This window comes from Heterodontus francisci, chromosome 36, assembly GCF_036365525.1.
Source record: "Heterodontus francisci isolate sHetFra1 chromosome 36, sHetFra1.hap1, whole genome shotgun sequence".
In the NCBI taxonomy this organism is placed as follows: domain Eukaryota; kingdom Metazoa; phylum Chordata; class Chondrichthyes; order Heterodontiformes; family Heterodontidae; genus Heterodontus; species Heterodontus francisci.
This window is the reverse complement of record NC_090406.1, coordinates 4,991,505-5,018,931: the sequence shown is the minus strand read 5'-3', so window position 1 is coordinate 5,018,931 and position 27,427 is coordinate 4,991,505. Positions and strand designations below refer to the sequence as shown.

Genomic DNA, 27,427 nt, shown 5'->3' with positions numbered 1-27,427 from the left:
CACTCAGTCCTGTTATACACACACAGACAGTGCTGGGACACTCAGTCCTGTTATACACACACAGTCAGTGCTGGGACACTCAGTCCTGTTATACACACATAGTCAGTGCTGAGACACTCAGTCCTGTTATACACACACAGTCAGTGCTGGGACACTCAGTCCTGTTATACACACACAGTCAGTGCTGGGACACTCAGTCCTGTTATACACACACAGTCAGTGCTGGGACACTCAGTCCTGTTATACACACACAGTCAGTGCTGGAACACTCAGTCCTGTTATACACACACAGTCAGTGCTGAGACACTCAGTCCTGTTATACACACACAGTCAGTGCTGGGACACTCAGTCCTGTTATACACACACAGTCAGTGCTGGGACACTCAGTCCTGTTATACACACACAGTCAGTGCTGGAACACTCAGTCCTGTTATACACACACAGTCAGTGCTGAGACACTCAGTCCTGTTATACACACACAGTCAGTGCTGGGACACTCAGTCCTGTTATACACACACAGTCATTGCTGGGACACTCAGTCCTGTTACACACACACAGTCAGTGCTGGGACACTCAGTCCTGTTACACACACACAGTCATTGCTGGGACACTCAGTCCTGTTATACACACACAGTCAGTGCTGGGGCACTCAGTCCTGTTATACACACACAGTCATTGCTGGGACACTCAGTCCTGTTATAAACACACAGTCAGTGCTGGGACACTCAGTCCTGTTATACACACACAGTCATTGCTGGGACACTCAGTCCTGTTATAAACACACAGTCAGTGCTGGGACACTCAGTCCTGTTATACACACACAGTCAGTGCTGGGACACTCAGTCCTGTTACACACACACAGTCAGTGCTGGGACACTCAGTCCTGTTATACACACACAGTCAGTGCTGGGACACTCAGTCCTGTTATACACACACAGTCAGTGCTGGGACACTCAGTCCTGTTACACACACACAGTCAGTGCTGGGACACTCAGTCCTGTTATACACACACAGTCAGTGCTGGGACACTCAGTCCTGTTATACACACACAGTCAGTGCTGGGACACTCAGTCCTGTTATACACACACAGTCAGTGCTGGAACACTCAGTCCTGTTATACACACACAGTCAGTGCTGGGACACTCAGTCCTGTTATACACACACAGTCAGTGCTGAGACACTCAGTCCTGTTATACACACACAGTCAGTGCTGGGACACTCAGTCCTGTTATACACACACAGTCAGTGCTGAGACACTCAGTCCTGTTATACACACACAGGCAGTGCTGGGACACTCAGTCCTGTTACACACACACAGTCAGTGCTGGGACACTCAGTCCTGTTACACACACACAGTCATTGCTGGGACACTCAGTCCTGTTATACACACACAGTCAGTGCTGGGGCACTCAGTCCTGTTATACACACACAGTCATTGCTGGGACACTCAGTCCTGTTATAAACACACAGTCAGTGCTGGGACACTCAGTCCTGTTATACACACACAGTCATTGCTGGGACACTCAGTCCTGTTATAAACACACAGTCAGTGCTGGGACACTCAGTCCTGTTATAAACACACAGTCAGTGCTGGGACACTCAGTCCTGTTATACACACACAGTCAGTGCTGGGACACTCAGGCCTGTTATACACACACAGTCAGTGCTGGGACACTCAGTCCTGTTATACACACACAGTCAGTGCTGGGACACTCAGTCCTGTTATACACACACAGTCAGTGCTGGGACACTCAGTCCTGTTACACACACACAGTCAGTGCTGGGACACTCAGTCCTGTTATAAACACACAGTCAGTGCTGGGACACTCAGTCCTGTTATACACACACAGTCAGTGCTGGGACACTCAGTCCTGTTATACACACATAGTCAGTGCTGGGACACTCAGTCCTGTTATACACACACAGTCAGTGCTGGGACACTCAGTCCTGTTATACACACACAGTCAGTCATTGCTGGGACACTCAGTCCTGTTATACACACACAGTCAGTGCTGGGACACTCAGTCCTGTTATGCACACACAGTCAGTCATTGCTGGGACACTCAGTCCTGTTATACACACACAGTCAGTGCTGGGACACTCAGTCCTGTTACACACACACAGTCAGTGCTGGGACACTCAGTCCTGTTACACACACACAGTCAGTGCTGGGACACTCAGTCCTGTTATACACACACAGTCAGTGCTGGGACACTCAGTCCTGTTATACACACACAGTCAGTGCTGGGACACTCAGTCCTGTTATACACACACAGTCAGTGCTGGGACACTCAGTCCTGTTATACACACACAGTCAGTGCTGGGACACTCAGTCCTGTTACACACACACAGTCAGTGCTGGGACACTCAGTCCTGTTATACACACACAGTCAGTGCTGGGACACTCAGTCCTGTTATACACACACAGTCAGTGCTGGGACACTCAGTCCTGTTATACACACACAGTCAGTGCTGGAACAGTCCTGTTATACACACACAGTCAGTGCTGGGACACTCAGTCCTGTTATACACACACAGTCAGTGCTGAGACACTCAGTCCTGTTATACACACACAGTCAGTGCTGGGACACTCAGTCCTGTTATACACACACAGTTAGTGCTGAGACACTCAGTCCTGTTATACACACACAGGCAGTGCTGGGACACTCAGTCCTGTTACACACACACAGTCAGTGCTGGGACACTCAGTCCTGTTACACACACACAGTCATTGCTGGGACACTCAGTCCTGTTATACACACACAGTCAGTGCTGGGGCACTCAGTCCTGTTATACACACACAGTCATTGCTGGGACACTCAGTCCTGTTATAAACACACAGTCAGTGCTGGGACACTCAGTCCTGTTATACACACACAGTCAGTGCTGGGACACTCAGTCCTGTTATAAACACACAGTCAGTGCTGGGACACTCAGTCCTGTTATAAACACACAGTCAGTGCTGGGACACTCAGTCCTGTTATACACACACAGTCAGTGCTGGGACACTCAGTCCTGTTATACACACACAGTCAGTGCTGGAACACTCAGTCCTGTTACACACATACAGTCAGTGCTGGGACACAGTCCTGTTATACACACACAGTAGGTGCTGGGACACTCAGTCCTGTTACACACACACAGTCAGTGCTGGTACACTCAGTCCTGTTACACACACACAGTCAGTGCTGGGACACTCAGTCCTGTTACACACACACTGTCAGTGCTGGGACACTCAGTCCTGTTACACACACACAGTCAGTGCTGGGACACTCAGTCCTGTTATACACACACAGTCAGTGCTGGGACACTCAGTCCTGTTATACACACACAGTCAGTGCTGGGACACTCAGTCCTGTTATACACACACAGTCAGTGCTGGGACACAGTCCTGTTACACACACACAGTCATTGCTGGGACACTCAGTCCTGTTATACACACACAGTCAGTGCTGGGACACTCAGTCCTGTTATACACACACAGTCAGTGCTGGGACACTCAGTCCTGTTACACACACACAGTCATTGCTGGGACACTCAGTCCTGTTATACACACACAGTCAGTGCTGGGGCACTCAGTCCTGTTATACACACACAGTCATTGCTGGGACACTCAGTCCTGTTATAAACACACAGTCAGTGCTGGGACACTCAGTCCTGTTATACACACACAGTCAGTGCTGGGACACTCAGTCCTGTTATAAACACACAGTCAGTGCTGGGACACTCAGTCCTGTTATAAACACACAGTCAGTGCTGGGACACTCAGTCCTGTTATACACACACAGTCAGTGCTGGGACACTCAGTCCTGTTATACACACACAGTCAGTGCTGGAACACTCAGTCCTGTTACACACATACAGTCAGTGCTGGGACACAGTCCTGTTATACACACACAGTAGGTGCTGGGACACTCAGTCCTGTTACACACACACAGTCAGTGCTGGTACACTCAGTCCTGTTACACACACACAGTCAGTGCTGGGACACTCAGTCCTGTTACACACACACTGTCAGTGCTGGGACACTCAGTCCTGTTACACACACACAGTCAGTGCTGGGACACTCAGTCCTGTTATACACACACAGTCAGTGCTGGGACACTCAGTCCTGTTATACACACACAGTCAGTGCTGGGACACTCAGTCCTGTTATACACACACAGTCAGTGCTGGGACACTCAGTCCTGTTATACACACACAGTCAGTGCTGGGACACTCAGTCCTGTTATACACACACAGTCAGTGCTGGGACACTCAGTCCTGTTATACACACACAGTCAGTGCTGGGACACTCAGTCCTGTTATACACACACAGTCAGTGCTGGGACACTCAGTCCTGTTATACACACACAGTCAGTGCTGGGACACTCAGTCCTGTTACACACACACAGTCAGTGCTGGGACACTCAGTCCTGTTATACACACACAGTCAGTGCTGGGACACTCAGTCCTGTTATACACACACAGTCAGTGCTGGGACACTCAGTCCTGTTATACACACACAGTCAGTGCTGGAACACTCAGTCCTGTTATACACACACAGTCAGTGCTGGGACACTCAGTCCTGTTATACACACACAGTCAGTGCTGAGACACTCAGTCCTGTTATACACACACAGTCAGTGCTGGGACACTCAGTCCTGTTATACACACACAGTCAGTGCTGAGACACTCAGTCCTGTTATACACACACAGGCAGTGCTGGGACACTCAGTCCTGTTACACACACACAGTCAGTGCTGGGACACTCAGTCCTGTTACACACACACAGTCATTGCTGGGACACTCAGTCCTGTTATACACACACAGTCAGTGCTGGGGCACTCAGTCCTGTTATACACACACAGTCATTGCTGGGACACTCAGTCCTGTTATAAACACACAGTCAGTGCTGGGACACTCAGTCCTGTTATACACACACAGTCAGTGCTGGGACACTCAGTCCTGTTATACACACACAGTCAGTGCTGAGACACTCAGTCCTGTTATACACACACAGGCAGTGCTGGGACACTCAGTCCTGTTACACACACACAGTCAGTGCTGGGACACTCAGTCCTGTTACACACACACAGTCATTGCTGGGACACTCAGTCCTGTTATACACACACAGTCAGTGCTGGGGCACTCAGTCCTGTTATACACACACAGTCATTGCTGGGACACTCAGTCCTGTTATAAACACACAGTCAGTGCTGGGACATTCAGTCCTGTTATACACACACAGTCATTGCTGGGACACTCAGTCCTGTTATAAACACACAGTCAGTGCTGGGACACTCAGTCCTGTTATAAACACACAGTCAGTGCTGGGACACTCAGTCCTGTTATACACACACAGTCAGTGCTGGGACACAGTCCTGTTATACACACACAGTCAGTGCTGGGACACTCAGTCCTGTTATACACACACAGTCAGTGCTGGAACACTCAGTCCTGTTACACACATACAGTCAGTGCTGGGACACAGTCCTGTTATACACACACAGTAGGTGCTGGGACACTCAGTCCTGTTACACACACACAGTCAGTGCTGGTACACTCAGTCCTGTTATACACACACAGTCAGTGCTGGGACACTCAGTCCTGTTACACACACACAGTCAGTGCTGGGACACTCAGTCCTGTTATAAACACACAGTCAGTGCTGGGACACTCAGTCCTGTTATACACACACAGTCAGTGCTGGGACACTCAGTCCTGTTATACACACATAGTCAGTGCTGGGACACTCAGTCCTGTTATACACACACAGTCAGTGCTGGGACACTCAGTCCTGTTATACACACACAGTCAGTCATTGCTGGGACACTCAGTCCTGTTATACACACACAGTCAGTGCTGGGACACTCAGTCCTGTTATGCACACACAGTCAGTCATTGCTGGGACACTCAGTCCTGTTATACACACACAGTCAGTGCTGGGACACTCAGTCCTGTTACACACACACAGTCAGTGCTGGGACACTCAGTCCTGTTACACACACACAGTCAGTGCTGGGACACTCAGTCCTGTTATACACACACAGTCAGTGCTGAGACACTCAGTCCTGTTATACACACACAGGCAGTGCTGGGACACTCAGTCCTGTTACACACACACAGTCAGTGCTGGGACACTCAGTCCTGTTACACACACACAGTCATTGCTGGGACACTCAGTCCTGTTATACACACACAGTCAGTGCTGGGGCACTCAGTCCTGTTATACACACACAGTCATTGCTGGGACACTCAGTCCTGTTATAAACACACAGTCAGTGCTGGGACACTCAGTCCTGTTATACACACACAGTCATTGCTGGGACACTCAGTCCTGTTATAAACACACAGTCAGTGCTGGGACACTCAGTCCTGTTATAAACACACAGTCAGTGCTGGGACACTCAGTCCTGTTATACACACACAGTCAGTGCTGGGACACTCAGTCCTGTTATACACACACAGTCAGTGCTGGGACACTCAGTCCTGTTATACACACACAGTCAGTGCTGGGACACTCAGTCCTGTTATACACACACAGTCAGTGCTGGAACACTCAGTCCTGTTACACACATACAGTCAGTGCTGGGACACAGTCCTGTTATACACACACAGTCAGTGCTGGGACACTCAGTCCTGTTACACACACACAGTCAGTGCTGGGACACTCAGTCCTGTTATACACACACTGTCAGTGCTGGGACACTCAGTCCTGTTATACACACACAGTCAGTGCTGGGACACTCAGTCCTGTTATACACACACTGTCAGTGCTGGGACACTCAGTCCTGTTATACACACACAGTCAGTGCTGGGACACTCAGTCCTGTTATACACACACAGTCAGTGCTGGAACACTCAGTCCTGTTATACACACACTGTCAGTGCTGGGACACTCAGTCCTGTTATACACACACTGTCAGTGCTGGGACACTCAGTCCTGTTATACACACACTGTCAGTGCTGGGACACTCAGTCCTGTTATACACACACTGTCAGTGCTGGGACACTCAGTCCTGTTATACACACACTGTCAGTGCTGGGACACTCAGTCCTGTTATACACACACAGTCAGTGCTGGGACACTCAGTCCTGTTATACACACACTGTCAGTGCTGGGACACTCAGTCCTGTTATACACACACAGTCAGTGCTGGGACACTCAGTCCTGTTGTACACACACAGTCAGTGCTGGGACACTCAGTCCTGTTACACACACACAGTCAGTGCTGGGACACTCAGTCCTGTTGTACACACACAGTCAGTGCTGGGACACTCAGTCCTGTTACACACACACAGTCAGTGCTGGGACACTCAGTCCTGTTATACACACACAGTCAGTGCTGGGACACTCAGTCCTGTTATACACACATACAGTCAGTGCTGGGACACTCAGTCCTGTTATACACACACAGTCAGTGCTGGGACACTCAGTCCTGTTGTACACACACAGTCAGTGCTGGGACACTCAGTCCTGTTACACACACACAGTCAGTGCTGGGACACTCAGTCCTGTTGTACACACACAGTCAGTGCTGGGACACTCAGTCCTGTTACACACACACAGTCAGTGCTGGGACACTCAGTCCTGTTACACACACACAGTCAGTGCTGGGACACTCAGTCCTGTTATACACATACAGCCAGTGCTGAGACACTCAGTCCTGTTATACACACACAGTCAGTGCTGGGACACTCAGTCCTGTTATACACACACAGTCAGTGCTGGGACACTCAGTCCTGTTATACACACACAGTCAGTGCTGGGACACTCAGTCCTGTTATACACACACAGTCAGTGCTGGGACACTCAGTCCTGTTATACACACACAGTCAGTGCTGGGACACTCAGTCCTGTTATAAACACACAGTCAGTGCTGGGACACTCAGTCCTGTTATACACACACAGTCAGTGCTGGGACACTCAGTCCTGTTATACACACACAGTCAGTGCTGGGACACTCAGTCCTGTTATACACACACAGTCAGTGCTGGGACACTCAGTCCTGTTATACACACACAGTCAGTGCTGGGACACTCAGTCCTGTTATACACACACAGTCAGTGCTGGGACACTCAGTCCTGTTATACACACACAGTCAGTGCTGGGACACTCAGTCCTGTTATACACACACAGTCAGTGCTGGGACACTCAGTCCTGTTATAAACACACAGTCAGTGCTGGGACACTCAGTCCTGTTATACACACACAGTCAGTGCTGGGACACTCAGTCCTGTTACACACACACAGTCAGTGCTGGGACACTCAGTCCTGTTATACACACACAGTCAGTGCTGGGACACTCAGTCCTGTTATACACACACAGTCAGTGCTGGGACACTCAGTCCTGTTATACACACACAGTCAGTGCTGGGACACTCAGTCCTGTTGTACACACACAGTCAGTGGGATCTATCCTGGATCACTCTTCATGCACCCTCTGCTGGTGAGAAGTGGTTCGTGCCCTATCCTGTCCAGTTGTTATTTGAGCAGCAAAGCACATTCTGTCGTTTGCTATACAAAGGAACCTGCAGAATGTCCGTCTGCATTGAGGCACTGAACCATTTGGATAAGGAAGCTCCAGGTTCCATGTGTGTACTGCTTACTGATCACAGCCAGGGCAGCGATGGAACAGGTGAAATACAATAGTCCTACATAGCCTGAGCCAGTGAAGAGTGAGACTCAGCCAATGCTCCACATGATCCTGTGCCTCTTTATTTTCCTTCTCTTTTTGTCATTTTTGTTTCCAATTTCATTATTTTTCCACTTTCTGTCATTTCATTCTCATCAAGAACAATAACATGCATTTATATACATCTTCAGAGCTGCGCTGAGGGAGTGCTGCTCCGTCAGTGGTGCCATCTTTCAGACGAGACGTTAAACCGAGATCCCGTCTGCCCTCTCAAGGTGGATGTTAAAGATCCCAAGGCCAATATTTTAAGGAAGACTAAGGGAATTCTCCCTGGTGTCCTGTGGCCTATTTTTATCCCTCAACCAACAGCAATTAGAACAGATGATCTTGTCATTATCATTTTGCTCTTTATGGGATCTTGCTGTGTGAAAATTGGCTGCTGCATTTCCGACATTACAACAGTGACTACACTTCCTGAGTACTTCATTGGAACAAAAGTGTTTTGGGATGTTCTGAGGTTGTGGAGTTTACACAGACAGTGAGCGCTGGAGCTATCATCTCTCAAACTGTTTCTCTGCTCTTCTCCCAGATAATCTCTCTCTCATCCCCTTTCTCTATCCCTTTATCTCTCCCTCTGCCTCTATCTCTTCCCTCTGTCTCACTATTTTTCCTCCCAGCACTGTCCTTTGTGTTGCTGCCTGCAACCTCCCTCTATCTGCTCTCCATCTATCTCCCTTCCTTTCTCTCTGCACAGTTCCTCAAGCTCCTTCCATCTGATCTCTCCCTCTCTTTATCTCCCCCCTTTCAATCCTTCTCGCATGTACCCAGCCCTCTCCCTCTGTCCCCTCCTCTCTTCCTGAATTTCTCTTTCCTTCCGTCCTCCCTTGTACATTCGTCCCTCTCTCCATTTCCTTCCCTCTACCCGCCCCCTCTCTCCTTCTCTCCCTCCTTCCCGCCATCTCCCTCCCTCTTCTTCTCACACAGTTTGTTTCCCCCTGTTTTATTCAGGACACTTTCCAGGATTACCAGGAGATGTTCATTCAGTTTGGATACGTGGTGCTGTTCTCCTCTGCGTTCCCCCTCGCTGCAATGTGTGCTCTCATCAATAATGTTATCGAGATACGCAGTGACGCCTTCAAACTGTGCACAGGGTCCCAGAGGCCCTTTGGCCAGAGAGTGGACAGTATTGGTCAGTGGCAGGTAGGACAAACATTCACACATGTCCAGTCGGCACATTCTTGGATGGATGTAATTGCTAAGCTTTTCCCTAAAATACACACAGCATCTGCTATTGTCTACAATATACACAGGGACTGCTATTCTCTATCATATACACAGGGACTGCTATTCTCTATCATATACACAGGAGCTGCTATTCTCTATCATATACACAGGAGCTGCTATTCTCTATAATAGACACAGGAGCTGCTATTCTTTATAATAGACACAGGAGCTGCTATTCTCTATAATATACACAGGAGCTGCTATTCTCTATAATATACACAGCAGCTGCTATTCTCTATAATATACACAGGAGCTGCTATTCTCTATAATATACACAGGAGCTGCTATTCTCTATAATATACACAGGAGCTGCTATTCTCTATAATATACACAGGAGCTGCTATTCTCTATAATATACACAGGAGCTGCTATTCTCTATAATATACACAGGAGCTGCTATTCTCTATCATATACACAGGGACTGCTATTCTCTATCATATACACAGGAGCTGCTATTCTCTATCATATACACAGGAGCTGCTATTCTCTATAATAGACACAGGAGCTGCTATTCTTTATAATATACACAGCAGCTGCTATTCTCTATAATATACACAGGAGCTGCTATTCTCTATAATATACACAGGAGCTGCTATTCTCTATAATATACACAGGAGCTGCTATTCTCTATCATATACACAGGAGCTGCTATTCTCTATCATGTACACAGGAGCTGCTATTCTCTATAATAGACACAGGAGCTGCTATTCTTTATAATAGACACAGGAGCTGCTATTCTCTATAATATACACAGGAGCTGCTATTCTCTAGAATATACACAGGAGCTGCTATTCTCTATAATATACACAGGAGCTGCTATTCTCTATAATATACACAGGAGCTGCTATTCTCTATAATATACACAGGAGCTGCTATTCTTTATAATATACACAGCAGCTGCTATTCTCTATAATATACACAGGAGCTGCTATTCTCTATAATATACACAGGAGCTGCTATTCTCTATCATATACACAGGGACTGCTATTCTCTATCATATACACAGGAGCTGCTATTCTCTATCATATACACAGGAGCTGCTATTCTCTATAATAGACACAGGAGCTGCTATTCTCTATAATATACACAGGAGCTGCTATTCTCTATAATATACACAGGAGCTGCTATTCTTTATAATATACACAGCAGCTGCTATTCTCTATAATATACACAGGAGCTGCTATTCTCTATAATATACACAGGAGCTGCTATTCTCTATCATATACACAGGGACTGCTATTCTCTATCATATACACAGGAGCTGCTATTCTCTATCATATACACAGGAGCTGCTATTCTCTATAATAGACACAGGAGCTGCTATTCTTTATAATATACACAGCAGCTGCTATTCTCTATAATATACACAGGAGCTGCTATTCTCTATAATATACACAGGAGCTGCTATTCTCTATAATATACACAGGAGCTGCTATTCTCTATCATATACACAGGAGCTGCTATTCTCTATCATGTACACAGGAGCTGCTATTCTCTATAATAGACACAGGAGCTGCTATTCTTTATAATAGACACAGGAGCTGCTATTCTCTATAATATACACAGGAGCTGCTATTCTCTAGAATATACACAGGAGCTGCTATTCTCTATAATATACACAGCAGCTGCTATTCTCTATAATATACACAGGAGCTGCTATTCTCTATAATATACACAGCAGCTGCTATTCTCTATAATATACACAGGAGCTGCTATTCTCTAGAATATACACAGGAGCTGCTATTCTCTATAATATACACAGGAACTGCTATTCTCTATAATATACACAGCAGCTGCTATTCTCTATAATATACACAGCAGCTGCTTTTCTCTATAATATACACAGGAGCTGCTATTCTCTATAATATACACAGGAGCTGCTATTCTCTATGATATACACAGCAGCTGCTATTCTCTATAATATACACAGGAGCTGCTATTCTCTATAATATACACAGGAGCTGCTATTCTCTATAATATACACAGAGACTGCTATTCTCTATAATATACACAGCAGCTGCTATTCTCTATAATATATACAGGGGCTGTAACAGTCTATATTAGACACAGGGGCTGATACTCTCTATCATATACACAGGGACTGCTATTCTTTACATATACACAGAGGCGGTAACTCCTGTAATATGCACAGGGGCTGTAACTCTCTATAATATACACAGGGCCTGCTATTCTCTGTAGTATACACAGGCACTGCTATTCTCTATAATATACACAGGGACTGCTATTCTCTATTATATACACAGGAGCTGCTATTCTCTATAATATACACAGCAGCTGCTATTCTCTATAATATGCACAGGGCCTGCTATTCTCTATAATATACACAGGCACTGCTATTCTCTATAATATACACAGGGCCTGCTATTCTCTGTAGTATACACAGGCACTGCTATTCTCTATAATATACAGAGGGACTGCTATTCTCTATAATATACACAGGAGCTGCTATTCTCTATAATATACACAGCAGCTGCTATTCTCTATAATATACACAGGAGCTGCTATTCTCTATAATATACACAGGCACTGCTATTCTCTATAATATACACAGCAGCTGCTATTCTCTATAATATACACAGGAGCTGCTATTCTCTATAATATACACAGTGACTGCTATTCTCTATAATATACACAGGGACAGCTACTCTCTATAATATACACAGGAGCTGCTATTCTCTATAATATACACAGGGCCTGCTATTCTCTGTAGTATACACAGGCACTGCTATTCTCTATAATATACACAGGGCCTGCTATTCTCTGTAGTATACACAGGCACTGCTATTCTCTATAATATACACAGGAGCTGCTATTCTCTATAATATACACAGGCACTGCTATTCTCTATAATATACACAGGCCCTGCTATTCTCTGTAGTATGCACAGGCACTGCTATTCTCTATAATATAAACAGGGCCTGCTATTCTCTATAATACACACAGGCACTGCTATTCTCTATAATATACACAGGGACTGCTATTCTCTAAAATATACACAGGCACTGCTATTCTCTACAATATACACAGGGACTGCTATTCTCTATAATATACACAGGAGCTGCTATTCTCTATAATATACACAGTGACTGCTATTCTCTATAATATACACAGGGACTGCTATTCTCTATAATATACACAGGAGCTGCTATTCTCTATAATATACACAGTGACTGCTATTCTCTATAATATACACAGGGACTGTTATTCTCTATAATATACACAGGGACTGCTATTCTCTATAATATACACAGAGACTGCTATTCTCTATAATATACACAAGGACTGCTATTCTCTATAATATACACAGGGACTGCTATTCTCTATAATATACACAGCAGCTGATATTCTCTATAATATATACAGGGGCTATAACTGTCTATATTAGACACAGGGGCTGATACTCTCTATCATATACACAGGCACTGCTATTCTTTACATATACACAGAGGCTGTAACTCCTGTAATATGCACAGGGGCTGTAACTCTCTATAATATACACAGAGGCTGGTATTCTCTTTAGTATGCACAGGCAACGCTACTCTACGCAATATACATAGGGGCTGTAACTCTATAATATACACAGGAGCTGCTGTAAGTAGATGGATTCCACTGCCGTTCTATTGATGTAACACTGAGTGGGGTTGCCTGCTGTAAAAAGCTGCTTGGTATAATCAAGTGTGAGGAGCATTGCTCTATTTTAAATGATGTGGCTGAGGGCCCTTTCTCTGTGCTGACTAGCCCAATGCTTGCTGCAGTTTTGCTGTTCCTATTGGTGCTATGCTAAAGTTGAAAAGAGTGAGCCTGGGATTCTGCTGAACTCGGTTACTCGCTGTTTCTCTGCAGAATGTGATGGAGGCCATGGGAGTGTTAGCCATCATCGTCAACTGCTACTTGATCGGTCAGTGTGGGCAGCTGCAGCGGCTTTTCCCCTCGCTCAGCTCAGAGATGGCCATCATCCTCGTGGTGATCCTGGAGGTAAGGGAGGCAGCAAGGGTCAGAGGTAAGGCAGCACATGAAGGGTGTGGGGTATACCAAAGTGTTAGAGTGAGGGTGTGGGGTATATCAGAGTGTTACAGTGAGGGGTGTGGGGTATATCAGAGTGTTACAGTGAGGGGTGTGGGGTATATCAGAGTGTTGTAGTGAGGGTGTGGAGTATATCAGAGTGTTGTAGTGAGGGTGTGGAGTATATCAGAGTGTTACAATGAGGGGTGTGGGGTATATCAGTGTGTTACAGGGAGGGCTGTGGGGTATATCAGAATGTTACAGTGAGGGGTGTGGATTAAATCAGCGTTTCAGTGAGGGGTGTGGCTTCTATCAGTGTTACAGTGAAGGGTGTGGCTTATATCAGAGTGTTACAGTGAGGGGTGTGGCTTCTATCAGTGTTACAGTGAGGGGTGTGACTTATAACAGAGTGTTACAGTGAGGGGTGTGGCTTCTATCAGTGTTACAGTGAGGGGTGTGACTTATAACAGAGTGTTACAGTGAGAGGTGTGACTTATATCAGTGTGTTACAGTGAAGGGTGTGGCTTATATCAGAGTGTTACTTGGCAAATACTTGGCATCAGGTGGCAGGACCGTATCTCCAACACAGAAGTCCTCGAGGCGGCCAACATCCCCAGCTTATACACACTACTGAGTCAGCGGCGCTTGAGATGGCTTGGCCATGTGAGCCACATGGAAGATGGCAGGATCCCCAAAGACACATTGTACAGCGAGCTCGCCACTGGTATCAGACCCACCGGCCGTCCATGTCTCCGCTTTAAAGACGTCTGCAAACACGACATGAAGTCCTGTGACATTGATCACAAGTCGTGGGAGTCAGTTGCCAGCGTTCGCCAGAGCTGGCGGGCAGCCATAAAGGCCATAAAGGGGAGAGCCAACTGTGTAACAGCCCCGACAAACAAATTTTATCTGCAGCACCTGTGGAAGAGCCTGTCACTCTAGAATTGGCCTTTATAGCCACTCCAGGCGCTGCTCCACACACCACTGACCACCTCCAGGCGCTTACCCATTGTCTCTCGAGACAAGGAGGCCAAAGATGTACAGTGAGGGGTGTGGGATATATCAGAGTGTTAGAGTGAGGGGTGTGGGATATTTCAGTCTTTCAGTGAGGGATGTGTGGTGTATCAGAGTGTTACAGTGAGGGGTGTGGGATATATCAGAGTGTTACAATGAGGGGGTGGCTTATATCAGTGTGACAGTGAGGGGTGTGGGGTATATCAGAGTGTTACAGTGAGGGGTGTGGGATATATCAGAGTGTTACAGTGAGGGGTGTGGGGTGTATCAGAGTGTTAGAGTGAGGGGTGTGGGGTATATCAGACTGTTATAGTGAGGGGTGTGGGGTATATCAGAGTGTTAGAGTGAGGGGTGTGGGGTATATCAGACTGTTATAGTGAGGGGTGTGGGATATATCAGAGTGTTACAGACAGGGGTGTGGGGCATATCAGTATGTTACAGTGAGGGGTGTGGGGTGTATCAGAGTGTTACAGTGAGGGGTGTGGGATATATCAGAGTGTTAGAGTGAGGGGTGTGGGGTATATCAGAGTGTTACAGTGAGGGGTGTGGGGTACATCAGAGTGTTAGCGTGAGGGGTGTGGGATATATCAGAGTGTTACAGTGAGAGGTATGGGGTATATCAGAGTATTACAGTGAGGGGTGTGGGGTATATCAGAGAGTGTTACAGTGAGGGGTGTGGGGTATATCAGAGTGTTAGCGTGAGGGGTGTGGGGTATATCAGAGTGTTACAGTGAGGGGTGTGGAGTATATCAGAGTGCTAGCGTGAGGGGTGTGGGATATATCAGAGTGTTACAGTGAGGGGTATGGGGTATATCAGAGTATTACAGTGAGGGGTATGGGGTATATCAGAGTGTTACAGTGAGGGGTGTAGGATATATCAGAGTGTTACAGTGAGGGGTATGGGGTATATCAGAGTATTACAGTGAGGGGTATGGGGTATATCAGAGTGTTACAGTGAGGGGTGTGGGGTATATCAGAGTGTTAGCGTGAGGGGTGTGGGATATATCAGAGTGTTACAGTGAGGGGTATGGGGTATATCAGAGTGTTACAGTGAGGGGTGTGGGGTATATCAGAGTGTTACAGTGAGGGGTATGGGGTTTTTTTTAGATTAGATTAGAGATACAGCACTGAAACAGGCCCTTCGGCCCACCGGGTCTGTGCCGACCATCAACCACCCATTTATACTAATCCTACACTAATCCCATATTCCTACCAAACATCCCCACCTGCCCCTGTATTTCCCTACCACCTACCTATACTAGTGACAATTTATAATGGCCAATTTACCTACCAACCTGCAAGTCTTTTGGCTTGTGGGAGGAAACCGGAGCACCCGGAGAAAACCCACGCAGACACAGGGAGAACTTGCAAACTCCACACAGGCAGTACCCGGAATCGAACCCGGGTCCCTGGAGCTGTGAGGCTGCGGTGCTGATATATCAGAGTATTACAGTGAGGGGTATGGGGTATATCAGAGTGTTACAGTGAGGGGTGTGGGGTATATCAGAGTATTACAGTGAGGGGTATGGGGTATATCAGAGTGTTACAGTGAGGGGTGTGGGGTATATCAGAGTGTTAGCGTGAGGGGTGTGGGATATATCAGAGTGTTACAGTGAGGGGTATGGGGTATATCAGAGTGTTACAGTGAGGGGTGTGGGGTATATCAGAGTATTACAGTGAGGGGTATGGGGTATATCAGAGTGTTACAGTGAGGGGTGTGGGGTATATCAGAGTGTTAGCGTGAGGGGTGTGGGATATATCAGAGTGTTACAGTGAGGGGTATGGGGTATATCAGAGTGTTACAGTGAGGGGTGTGGGGTATATCAGAGTGTTAGCGTGAGGGGTGTGGGATATATCAGAGTGTTAGCGTGAGGGGTGTGGGATATATCAGAGTGTTACAGTGAGGGGTGTGGGGTATATCAGAGTGTTAGCGTGAGGGGTGTGGGATATATCAGAGTGTTACAGTGAGGGGTGTGGGGTATATCAGAGTGTTAGCGTGAGGGGTGTGGGATATATCAGAGTGTTACAGTGAGGGGTATGGGGTATATCAGAGTGTTACAGTGAGGGGTGTGGGGTATATGCCACTGACAAATTGCCCAATAACCTGGTTTTAAATTTTGCAGCACTTTGCGTTCCTTCTGAAGTACGTGCTCCAGATTGCAATTCCCGATGTTCCCGCCTGGGTAGCTGAGGAAATGGCGAAGCTGGAATATCAAAGGAGGGAGGCATTTAAGGTAAGTCATTCTTTTGGGGCCAATTTCTATTTATTAGCTGATTGTCAGACACTAGCTGAGAGCAGTATATATGCACCGACCATGGGGAGGGAACCTATTTAGGGAGAAAAAGGCAAAACTTTGACCATTTATTTTTTGCGGAACCCTTTGACAGGGTAGCCAACTTGTGAAAGCACGTTAATGATCTTCTTACCTTCCGAGCAGAAGCACGAGCGCCAGGCACAGCAGCACTATCAGCAGCAGCAGAAGAGGAGACAGCGAGAGGAGGAGGAGAAACACAGGCAGGAACAGAAGGAGAACCTGCAGTCCAGGAAGGAAAGAGAGGCTGGGAAGGAGGAGGGAAAGCCTGGCTCCTTGCCCTCTGAACAGACCCACAGCCGAGCTCACAGCAAATCCAAAGCAGCCCAGTCCTGCCAGTCTTCCGAGAAGCCCAAACGACCCAGCTCCCTGTTAGCCTCCAACAACGTCCTGAAGTTGAAGCAGATAATCCCACTCCAGGGCAAATTCCTGTCGGGGGGAGGGGGAGGTGCCATCACTGCCAAGTCCCCCCAATCACCAACCAGCAGTGAGAGCAAGTTGCCAGGATTCCTGAACTTCAAGTTCCTCAAGTCGCCAGCAGACGGGAAGAAGGATGGGGCCACGGAGAAGGAGAGGGTGCAATCCCCCACCAAGCCCTTCAACCCCGGCAAGCTGTTCAACTTTGGCAAGTCGGACGTTGGCGTACCCGGCAGCAACGGGGCCACCACGACCCAACCCAAGGCTGCAGCTGTTGCGGGAGGGGTGGCTTCCTCGTTGGAAGGCGGCGAGAAAGCCACCAGTAAGTCGGACCTTAACGGGCTCCCAGAGGCAGCAAACTCTGAGGATGTCAACACACATCAATCAGAGGAGTCTAACAGTCCCAAACGTTAACACAAAGAGATTAAAACAAAGGATCTGGACTGACACAATCTTCATGTAGAGGAAAGTGAAAACTGGGTTGAAAACAACTGTTTCAAAAAGATCCTTTAGAATTTTGGCTTCTCTCATTATAACTTTATAGATTTAAAAAAGTGAATATTCAGGGATGGAAATCTGTATTTGATAAACAGGATTCTCTTCATCTTCAGGTTTTTGTATACAACATGGTTAGTTTACAGGCACCAAGATTTTTGTTTTTAAATTGTTGGGAACAGCGATGACTTTTCTGTTAACCTTCCTGTCCCCTGGTTGCTTACTTTTAATATAAGGGACATTTTTAATCGCCCCTTTGTCAATGTCGAGAGCCATCTCACTCTGCAACCTCTCACAAAACCCATGGCAGAGAATCCGCCCAAAATCGATTTAAGTAAAAATTTGGCTTAAAACATTTTCACCAATTAAAGGTACAGAACTTTATGTCATTTATGTACAGTGTGTGGTCAATTACATCAGTACAGCAGGTAGTAGAAAATGCTGGAATCTATTCTTGGGGACATGGCAACAGGGTATTTAGAAAATCATAATATGTTTGGGCAGAGTCAACATGGATTTCTGAAAGGGAAATTGGGTACTTTGACAGTGTAACTAGCAGGGTAGAAAAAGGAGAACCAGTGGATGTGATGTATTTGGCTTTTCAAAAAGCATTTGATAATTTGTCACACAAGAGCTTATTACGCAAAATTCAGACTCATGGGATTGAGGCATAGATTGAAGATTGATCAATGGACAGAAAACAGAAAGTAGGAATAAATGGATCATTTTTGAGTTGACAGGCTGTAACTAGTGGGGTTCTGGGGTCTCAGCTATTTACAATATCAATGACTTAGATGAGGGGAGCGAGTGTAATGTATTCAAGTTTGCTGACAGTACAAAGTTAGGTGAGAAAGTAAGCTGTGAGAAAAACACAAAGAGGCTGCAAAGAGATACAAACAGATTAAGTATGTCGGCGAGAAAGTTGCAGATGGAATATAATGTGGAGAAATGTGAAGTTGTCCACTTTGGTAGGAAAAATAGAAAAAAACATTTTTTTAAATGGTGAGAGACTGGGAAATGTTGGTATTCAGAGGGACCTGGGTGGCAGGACAAGTTGAAATGGCAGTTTAAAAGGCAGATCTGGAGTTCTTGGCTTTATTAATAGAGAAATAGAACACAAAAACAAGGAAGTTATGCTGAACCTTTATAAATCACTGGTTAGGTCACAGCTAGAGTGTTGGGTCCAATTCTGGTCACCATACTTTAGGGAGGATGCCAAAGCCTTGGAGAGGGTGCAGAGGAGATTTACTATAATGGTACCAGGGACTTCAGTTATGTGCAGACATTGGAGGTACTGGGGTTGTAAACATTAGAGCAGAGAAAGTTAAGAGGAGATTTAATAGCGGTGTTCAAAATCATAAAGGGTTTCGATAGAGTAAATGAAGAAAAATTGTTTTCAGTGGCAGGAAGGTCGGTAACCAGAGGACACAGACTTAAAATAATTGGCAGAAGAATCAGAGGGGGAGATGAGTTGAAATTTTTTCCTACGCAGCGAGCTGTTGTGATCTGGAACGCGCTGCCCGAAAGGGCGGAGGAAGCAGATTCAATAGTAACTTTCAAAAGGGAATTGGGTAAATGCTAGAAGAGGAAAAATATTACAGGGCTATGGGGAAACAGCAGAGTGTGGGACTAATTAGATAGCGCTACCAAAGAACCAGCACGGGTGCAATGGGCCGAATGGCCTCTTTCTGTGCTTTACAATTCTGTGATATATCCTTTTAATCAGAGGCTTTATTGAAGGCCAACACCAGACCCAGGATAAGAAAAGCACTTGTAAACTGGGCTCCAAGTAAATCACTATCCAATAATGTCATTGCACCTGTCACCTGGTGACATGTAACTTCAGGACCTAATTCAGTTTATTTTTCGACCAGTCATGGCATCTCCACAGGACTCATGGAGTTGCAGTGTGGGAAAGTCCAAGGCAAACCTCGCTTAGAATATTCAATGGAAGGAGTAGGAAATAGCTCGCTCTGGGATGGGGCTTCACGTGACAGAAGCACTGTCTGAGGATTAGAACACGGAGGCCATTAGAGATGGAACCTTCCTGTGTTGACCTTCATGCCTTGACCTCCCAATGTGTGCTTCCATCGTGCAACGCGCTGATCTGAAAGCCCTAAGTTCTAAATTTCACCTTTCGTGTGTTTGAGGTGATTCACTTGCAAGGTTCTGCTGACATTCAAAGGATTGTAGCTTCATTCTTTAAGCTAATGACATCTTTAGAACCGCTGGCCAATTCACAGAGAGCTGTCTATTATTCTATCTTTACATATGGTGAATCGGGTTTCTTCTGGTTCGATATGTATAAATGTATATATTGTATAGAAGCATGTATTATATTCAGTGCACCAAGAAACTCTTTCAACATATATGTGTAGTTCCAGTATAGACCTGATTAAACATATCGCTAGGATTGGAATTAAAATTCTCATATTATTTAAATTTGTGTGAAATGATATGCAGCTTGCCTTCAGTTTATTGGCTGATTGGGTAAGAACATCACGTTGGCACAAATGATGTCATCCTAGTTTATTTAATTAATTTATTTATTTTTATTTAGAGATACAGCACCGAAATTGTCATTTGATTCAATTTTCTCTAAGAAAGACTTGCATTTATCTAGCACCTTTCATGACCGTAAAACATTCCAAAGTGTTTTACAGCCAATTAATTACTTTTTGAAGTGTAGTCACTGTTGTAATGCAGGAAACGCGACAGCCAATTTATGCACAGCAAGCTCCCATAACAGCAATGTAATAATGATCAGATAAATTTAGTGATGTTGGTTGAGGGATAAATAATGTCCACTGAACACCGGGGAGAACTCCACTGCTCTTCTTCAAAGACATGTCGTGGGATCTTTTACATGCACCTGAGAGAGCAGTTGGGATCTCAGTTAAATGTCTCATCCAAAAGATGGTACCTCTGACATTGCAGCACTCCCTCAGTACTGCACTGCAAGTATCAACCTGGATTATGTGTTGAAGTCTCTGGAGCAGGGCTCAAACCCACAACCGCCTGCCTTAGAGGTGAGAGAGCTACCCACTGAGCCAAAACTAACCATCAAACTAAAGGTGTTAGAAGAGGGCCTTTTGACACCATCAGTTGTGTTCAGTCTACCCATACACATTGACGAAGTTGTTCTATAAATTAACGGTCATATTGTTTAGAAGTGTTGGCCATCACATTGGCTAAGACACAAATAAATCTCGTTGAAGTCTTGTCTTCCTATTCATTTCAGTTAGCAGCGCAGTTTCTCTGAAAAGCCCTCAGGATAGGGGGCAAGAACTGATTCTAAAATGATGGGATTAAACTCTCCTCTCTGATGCGTCTCAGGGTTCTACATGAAATGAGATTGGGTCGGTCCCAACACAATTCCTGATCGGTGTGGACCCACAGCACAGAATTAACTCCAATTTCAGCATGAGTTGGCATCAAACTGGTTATCCCATTCACAAAAGCTGCATAATTGGGAAATGGAGCATGGATGCTCTTCCGAGATTGAGGCTGGAGAACTATATTGGGAACAGGACATTTACCCTGACCTGCTATTGCTTAATGCTGACAACAGGCGTTTAAAATGCACCCATTGCCCCCAAGCCCAGCACTAACACCCTCAGCATGATGGTTCCCTTCGAGCTGTTTGTTACTGCTCCATCATCTTGCCTTCACCAGGAAAGGGGTAGGAAGCTGAGCTGCAGCATTACCAGTGAGGTGCAATGACATTTAGAGTCACAGACCGGCTTCCAGAGACCTGGGTTGCCCAACAAAAGAAGCTCTTCAGCCAAGGAAGGTGGTTTTCAACTTGACTTTTCTGCAGACAGCAGATTAACAGACTTCCTTTTCTTTCCTCAGTTCAAACATCCTCTACTTTAAGATTGTGTCCGATAGCCAAATCTTTCCCCTGCATGAGCCAATGAGTTTGCACTATTTGAACTGAACCCGTTTTATTCTTCCTTCATGTGTGTAAACATATAGAGGGCTTAATAACCAAGGCAGGCAAAGGAGAATAAAAGGAAACAGCATTTTAAGTTTGTGACTAATGGACCTTGGCTTTAAAATGGAGAACATGTGAACTAAGTTGTTCAACAGGAGTACAAGCTCTTGGCAAACGGCCATGAAGTTTCTGAGTTTCCTGTTTACATTGTGTGGTGTTACCAGTGTTTATTGGATACATTTTATTGTGTGTCTCATTTTGTTGAACATGAGATATTTTGCCAAAATTCAGCAACGCATTTTAGGTCCAAAGCAATATGCATTAATGTTAATGCTAGACAGAGAGAGAGAGAGCTTCACCACCCAGCACACTTGAGGGAATTCCAAATCACAAACTTATTCCTTTAGATTTAGCTTTATTGTACTTTGCCTCATTTTTTGTCCTCTCCTGCGGTACAGTTCCAAGCAGAGCTGGTTACCCTTTCCAAGATAGCATTGCTCAGGCAATGAATGACGACAGGCTATTCGACCATAGTTGCATCACCGTGGAGCCCAACTAACCCCCCCCCACCGCCCCCCAGAAACACATTCTATCCAATAAGGTTCACTTGTAGCTATCGGAAACAGGAATCTTAACCTGTTGGACTTTCCCCCCCCCCCTGTTGCTAGACTATGCCACCCTGAAGCCCAATATTGTGCATCAACTATGGGTCTGGCTAAGATGAGCACAGACATTGGAGTCAGTGCTAGCGCACTCCTGGTCTGAACAGGAGAGTTCCACACCAGGCAGTGTGTCTACGAACTGAGTCATTTGCTTGGACATCAGCGCAAGACTCAGTTAAGAGAAGGTTCTAGAAATGTGGAGCAAGTGGTCACTCTTTCGATGATTTCTATAGTGAAAGTGTGTATTTTACTGAATTAGGATTTAATTGGAAAGTTATAAAGGGATATATCAGGGTAATTATTACCGTCCCTCTTTTTGTTCCATAAAAGCCTTTGGTAAGAGGCAAGTTAGCATTTGATGTTTTATGTAGATCTCGTCCCATCCGCATATCACATCATGAGACGGAAGGGCTAAGGCCTACCTGATGTGTGTGGAACCTATCAGGGACCACTGAGCAACACTCCTTCAGTCCTGCACAAAAGCATCTGCCTAGAATTTGTACTCAAGTCTTTAGAATGGGGCTTGAATCCACAACCTCCATGACTCCCAGGCAAGAGTGCTACCCACTGAACCACAGCTAAATATTTGGAGTGGAAATGAGTCCACTGGAGGCCAGAGGTGTCTCTACGTTACCAGATTACCATCTCATAGATAGACTAAGGTTTTGATGAACAGTTGGATCTTGAAATCGAGGAGTGCATCTTTAAGTTTTGTTCCACAGTTCTGGAATAAATGGCCAATGGCGGTCGAACACACTTTCATGAAGCCTTCGCTAAGTAGATCCTGCAAGCATTTCAAAAATCTGAAGGAATGCATGATTTATAAAGCATGTGTCAACCTTTCTATCCATATAAACAGCCTTTGGAAATGACCCACTTGTGAAATATTCAATGACTCTGGGAGGGAAGGGGACAGTTCCATCTTTGGAGTCCCCTCCTTGTTCCACAGACAGAAAGTTTTATATATTACATAAAACATACAGCAGAGACAGACCATTTGGTGCAACTGGTCCAAGTTGGTGTTTATGCTCCTCATGAGCCGCCTCCCACTCCTCTTTATCTCACCCTCCTTCCATTCCTTTCTCCCGCATGTGTTTATCCAGCTTCCTCTTAAAGGTATCTATGCTAGTTGTTTCAACCATTCCCTGTTCCACATTCTTACCACTCTTTGGGTAAAGACCTTTCTCCTGAATTTCCTATTGGATTTATTAGTAACTATCTTATATTTATGCCCCTAGTTTTGGACTGCCCCACAAGTTGAAACATCTTGACTCCATCTACCCTATCACATCCTTTCAGAATCTTACAGATCTCCATCAGGTAACCCCCTCAGTCTTCTCTTTAGAGAAAAGGGCCTCAGCATGTTCAACCTTTCCTGATAGCTAGAACCTCTCACTTCTGGTGTCATCCTTATAAATCTTTTTTGTACCTTCTCAATGGCCTGTGGATCCTTTTTGTAATATGACAACCAGAGCTCAGCACAGTATTCCAAGTGTGGTCAAACCAAGATATATGGATGCTAGAACTGTGCACAGTGCTCCAAATGTGGTCTACTGATGTTTACAAAACACATGTTTGTTGGGTAAAGGATATAAAGGTGGGTAGCTGGACTTGAGCTATAGATCAGCTATCTAACTGAATGGTGGAACAGGCTCAACGGCCTGAATGGCTTTCTCATTCTCCTATCTTCCTGTGTGCATTGCAGAACCAACAGGCTCTGTATACAATGCCAGAAAGGCTGGATTAGGCTGCCTGGAGTAAAAGTGAGCCTCAGAAATCTAATAATGCAGCCGTAATCAAACAGTGCAAGGTGATGATTTTCCATCTCTGTGCAGACGATCAGCCTGGGAGTACTGCTTGGTATTCAACAGAATCACTGCAGCAAGATACCCATCTAATATTTAGGGGGAAAAAATCAGCGACTACCCAAGACCCTTTCTGGATCGGCGCAGGCTTGGAGGGCCGAAGGGCCTGTTCCTGTGCTGTAATTTTCTTTGTTCTTTCTAAGACGACTGGGAAATAATAAGTGACCAGACCCTTACTAACAGCATCCACAATTCCCACATTTAGAGGTTCAGGGACAATGAAACTGTCAGTGAAAACCAGTAAATGAGACTGCAGACACTGAAAATAAACTATCTATTGGGAGCATTACTTTATAAAGAGATGTACAGTGGACAAGGGTACGGAAAAATATTTAAGTGAGTGACAATTTGTCAACATCATAAAGTTGAGACATTCAGTGACTAGTGGACACCATTGCCAGGACTGGACGGAACTGCGGACACTGGGAATAACTATTTTTAAGGTTTCTTTGTTTTACTGTCTAGTTCATTATTAGCTGTGTCCATTTAAAAAGGGAGTCATTTTTGTTAAGTTTTTGTTTGATGATGCTGGAGGAACCCAAATGGGTCTAATTCGAAAATGGATGAAGGTAATTTGATCCCTGTAAACTTGGTACAATATCCCAACTGTGATTTGTCCTGTGGTTAGTTAGGATGCAGCTAAGGAATGCCCAGGAGGAATAGACGAGGAGGGACATTTTAAAAATAAACAAAGCATTTTTATCAAAGAAAGAACTTGCATTTCTGTAGCGTCTTCCGTGACCTCAGGACGTCCAAAGCTTTACAGGAAATTAAGTGCTTCTTGAAGTATCATCACTGTTGTAATGTAGGAAATGCAGCAGCCAATTTGTGCACAGCAAGCTCCCACAAACAGCAGAGACAGGTGACCAGAAAATCTATTTTTGGTGATGTTGGTTGAGGGATAAATATTATCCAGGACAGCAGGAAGAACTCCCCTACTCTTAAAACTAGTGGCAGGGGGATCTTTTATGCCCACCTGAGAAAGCAGAGGTGGCCTCAGTTTAACACCTCATCAGAAAGGGGTTTATTTTAATGAGATTTATTTCAGCATGATTCTTGAAAATTTGCTATATTTCACACTAGTATTACAAACCTGCCTCTGCAGGTACGTGATCTTGGTAATCAATAATGCTCCGCTCTCAAAATTAGAACCACAACTCAAGCAAACTACAGAGCTGTTGGCAAAGATGACTGCCACAAGTTGAGAGTTCTGACGTTGCTATCAAAGGTTCACATCCGAAGGTCAGGAAGTGTTAACAGGACAGCCTGGAGAGCAAATCGTGCTCTACTGTTTTAGAGAGTGGGATCTCGGCAGTCCTGGCTTAGGAGTGGAGTGAGCTCTCGGATGATGCAATGTAAATACATACATTTGTGGCTCATTTACTCAGAAACCAAGTACCAGCGAATTAAATCTGCTCATCACTCCATCTTCCATTTTACTGATGTACAGAGGTTTTTTTAAATAGTTTTCTTTTCATGCAGAAGGGTTTTATTTTTGTCATATTTTTGTAATGCTGCATAAAAAAAATAAAAGTGTACACACAAACAAATGGGAGTTCTTTCTACAACAAAAAAAACTTGCATTAATGTAGCACTATTAACACAGCAAAATGTCACAAGGCACTTCACAGGTGACAAAGCTTGGTCAAAGAGGTAGGTTTTAAATAACGTCGTAAAGGTGAGGTAGTGAGGCAGGAGAGGCTTAGTTAGGGAACTTCACAGCTTAGGGCCAGGCAGCTGAAGGCATGGCCGCCAATGAAGCGATAAAAATCAGTGATGTGCAAGAGGCCAGAATTGGAGGAGTGCAGTAGGGCTGGAGGAGATTACAGAGATAGAGTGGGGCAAAGCCATGGAAGGATTTGATCATACGGATGAGAATTTTTAAATCAAGGAATTGCCAGACTGGGAGCCGATACAGGTGGTGATGGGTGAACAGACTCGGTGCAAGTTAAGATGCAGCCTCACAGCTCCAGCGACCCGGGTTCGATTCTGGGTACTGCCTGTGCGGAGTTTGCAAGTTCTCCCTGTGACCGCGTGGGTTTCCGCCGGGTGCTCCGGTTTCCTCCCACATGCCAAAGACTTGCAGGTTGATAGGTAAATTGGCCATTATAAATTGCCCCTAGCATAGGTAGATGGTAGGGGAATTGAGTGAAGGTGGGGATGAGAGAGGGTAATGGGATTAATGTCGGATTAGTATAAATGGGTGGTTGATGGTCGGCACAGACTCAGTGGGCCGAAGGGCCTGTTTCAGTGCTGTATCTCTAAATAAATAAATAATAAAATAAATAAAGTTCTTTCCATTCTGTGACACAGATCACTGCAGCACTGGAATATTCCACTTGGATGTCAGCAGGGGAAGATTAAAAAAAAACAATGATATAACAGGTTGCAGCAGCAAGGAAATGGCCAATTATGGGAGATAGCACAGGGCAGATCACACTAAAGATTCTCAAAGCATTTCATATAACAAATTACTGAGTGCTGTGATGACTGTAGACACACAGAAACCATTCAACATAAGCAAATTCACACACTGAGATGAAAGGCCAGCCAATTGGTTACTGTTGGTTGAGGTGGGGAAAGTTGGCCAGGACATCTGGAGAAAACGCCACACTTTAAGTATCCACCACATCCAGCAGACAGGACCCTGGGTTTAACATTTTATTGCGAGGACTGATCAAGGAAGAGATAGGTGAAAGAGAGAGAGAAAAGATGGAAGTTAGAGGGGAAAGGAGGATTCACTTATCAGACAGACAATCTCCATCCAGGAGTGAGAGTGAGAGAGAGATATGCTACAAGT

General features: G+C 45.4%; 1 protein-coding gene across 2 annotated transcripts in view; it reads left to right on the top strand.

Annotated features, from left to right (window-relative positions):
- The window catches only part of ano8b (anoctamin 8b), a 126,409-nt gene extending 100,283 nt beyond the window's left edge, over nucleotides 1-26,126 (top strand). For both annotated transcript variants that reach the window (XM_068016013.1, XM_068016012.1), the window contains 4 exons: nucleotides 9,627-9,818; nucleotides 13,767-13,898; nucleotides 17,063-17,173; nucleotides 17,378-26,126. In XM_068016013.1, coding sequence (XP_067872114.1) covers nucleotides 9,627-9,818; nucleotides 13,767-13,898; nucleotides 17,063-17,173; nucleotides 17,378-18,082 — 1,140 coding nt within the window. In that variant the 3' untranslated portion in view covers nucleotides 18,083-26,126. The remainder of the gene's footprint in view (nucleotides 1-9,626; nucleotides 9,819-13,766; nucleotides 13,899-17,062; nucleotides 17,174-17,377) is intronic.
- Nucleotides 26,127-27,427: the final 1,301 nt, after the last annotated feature.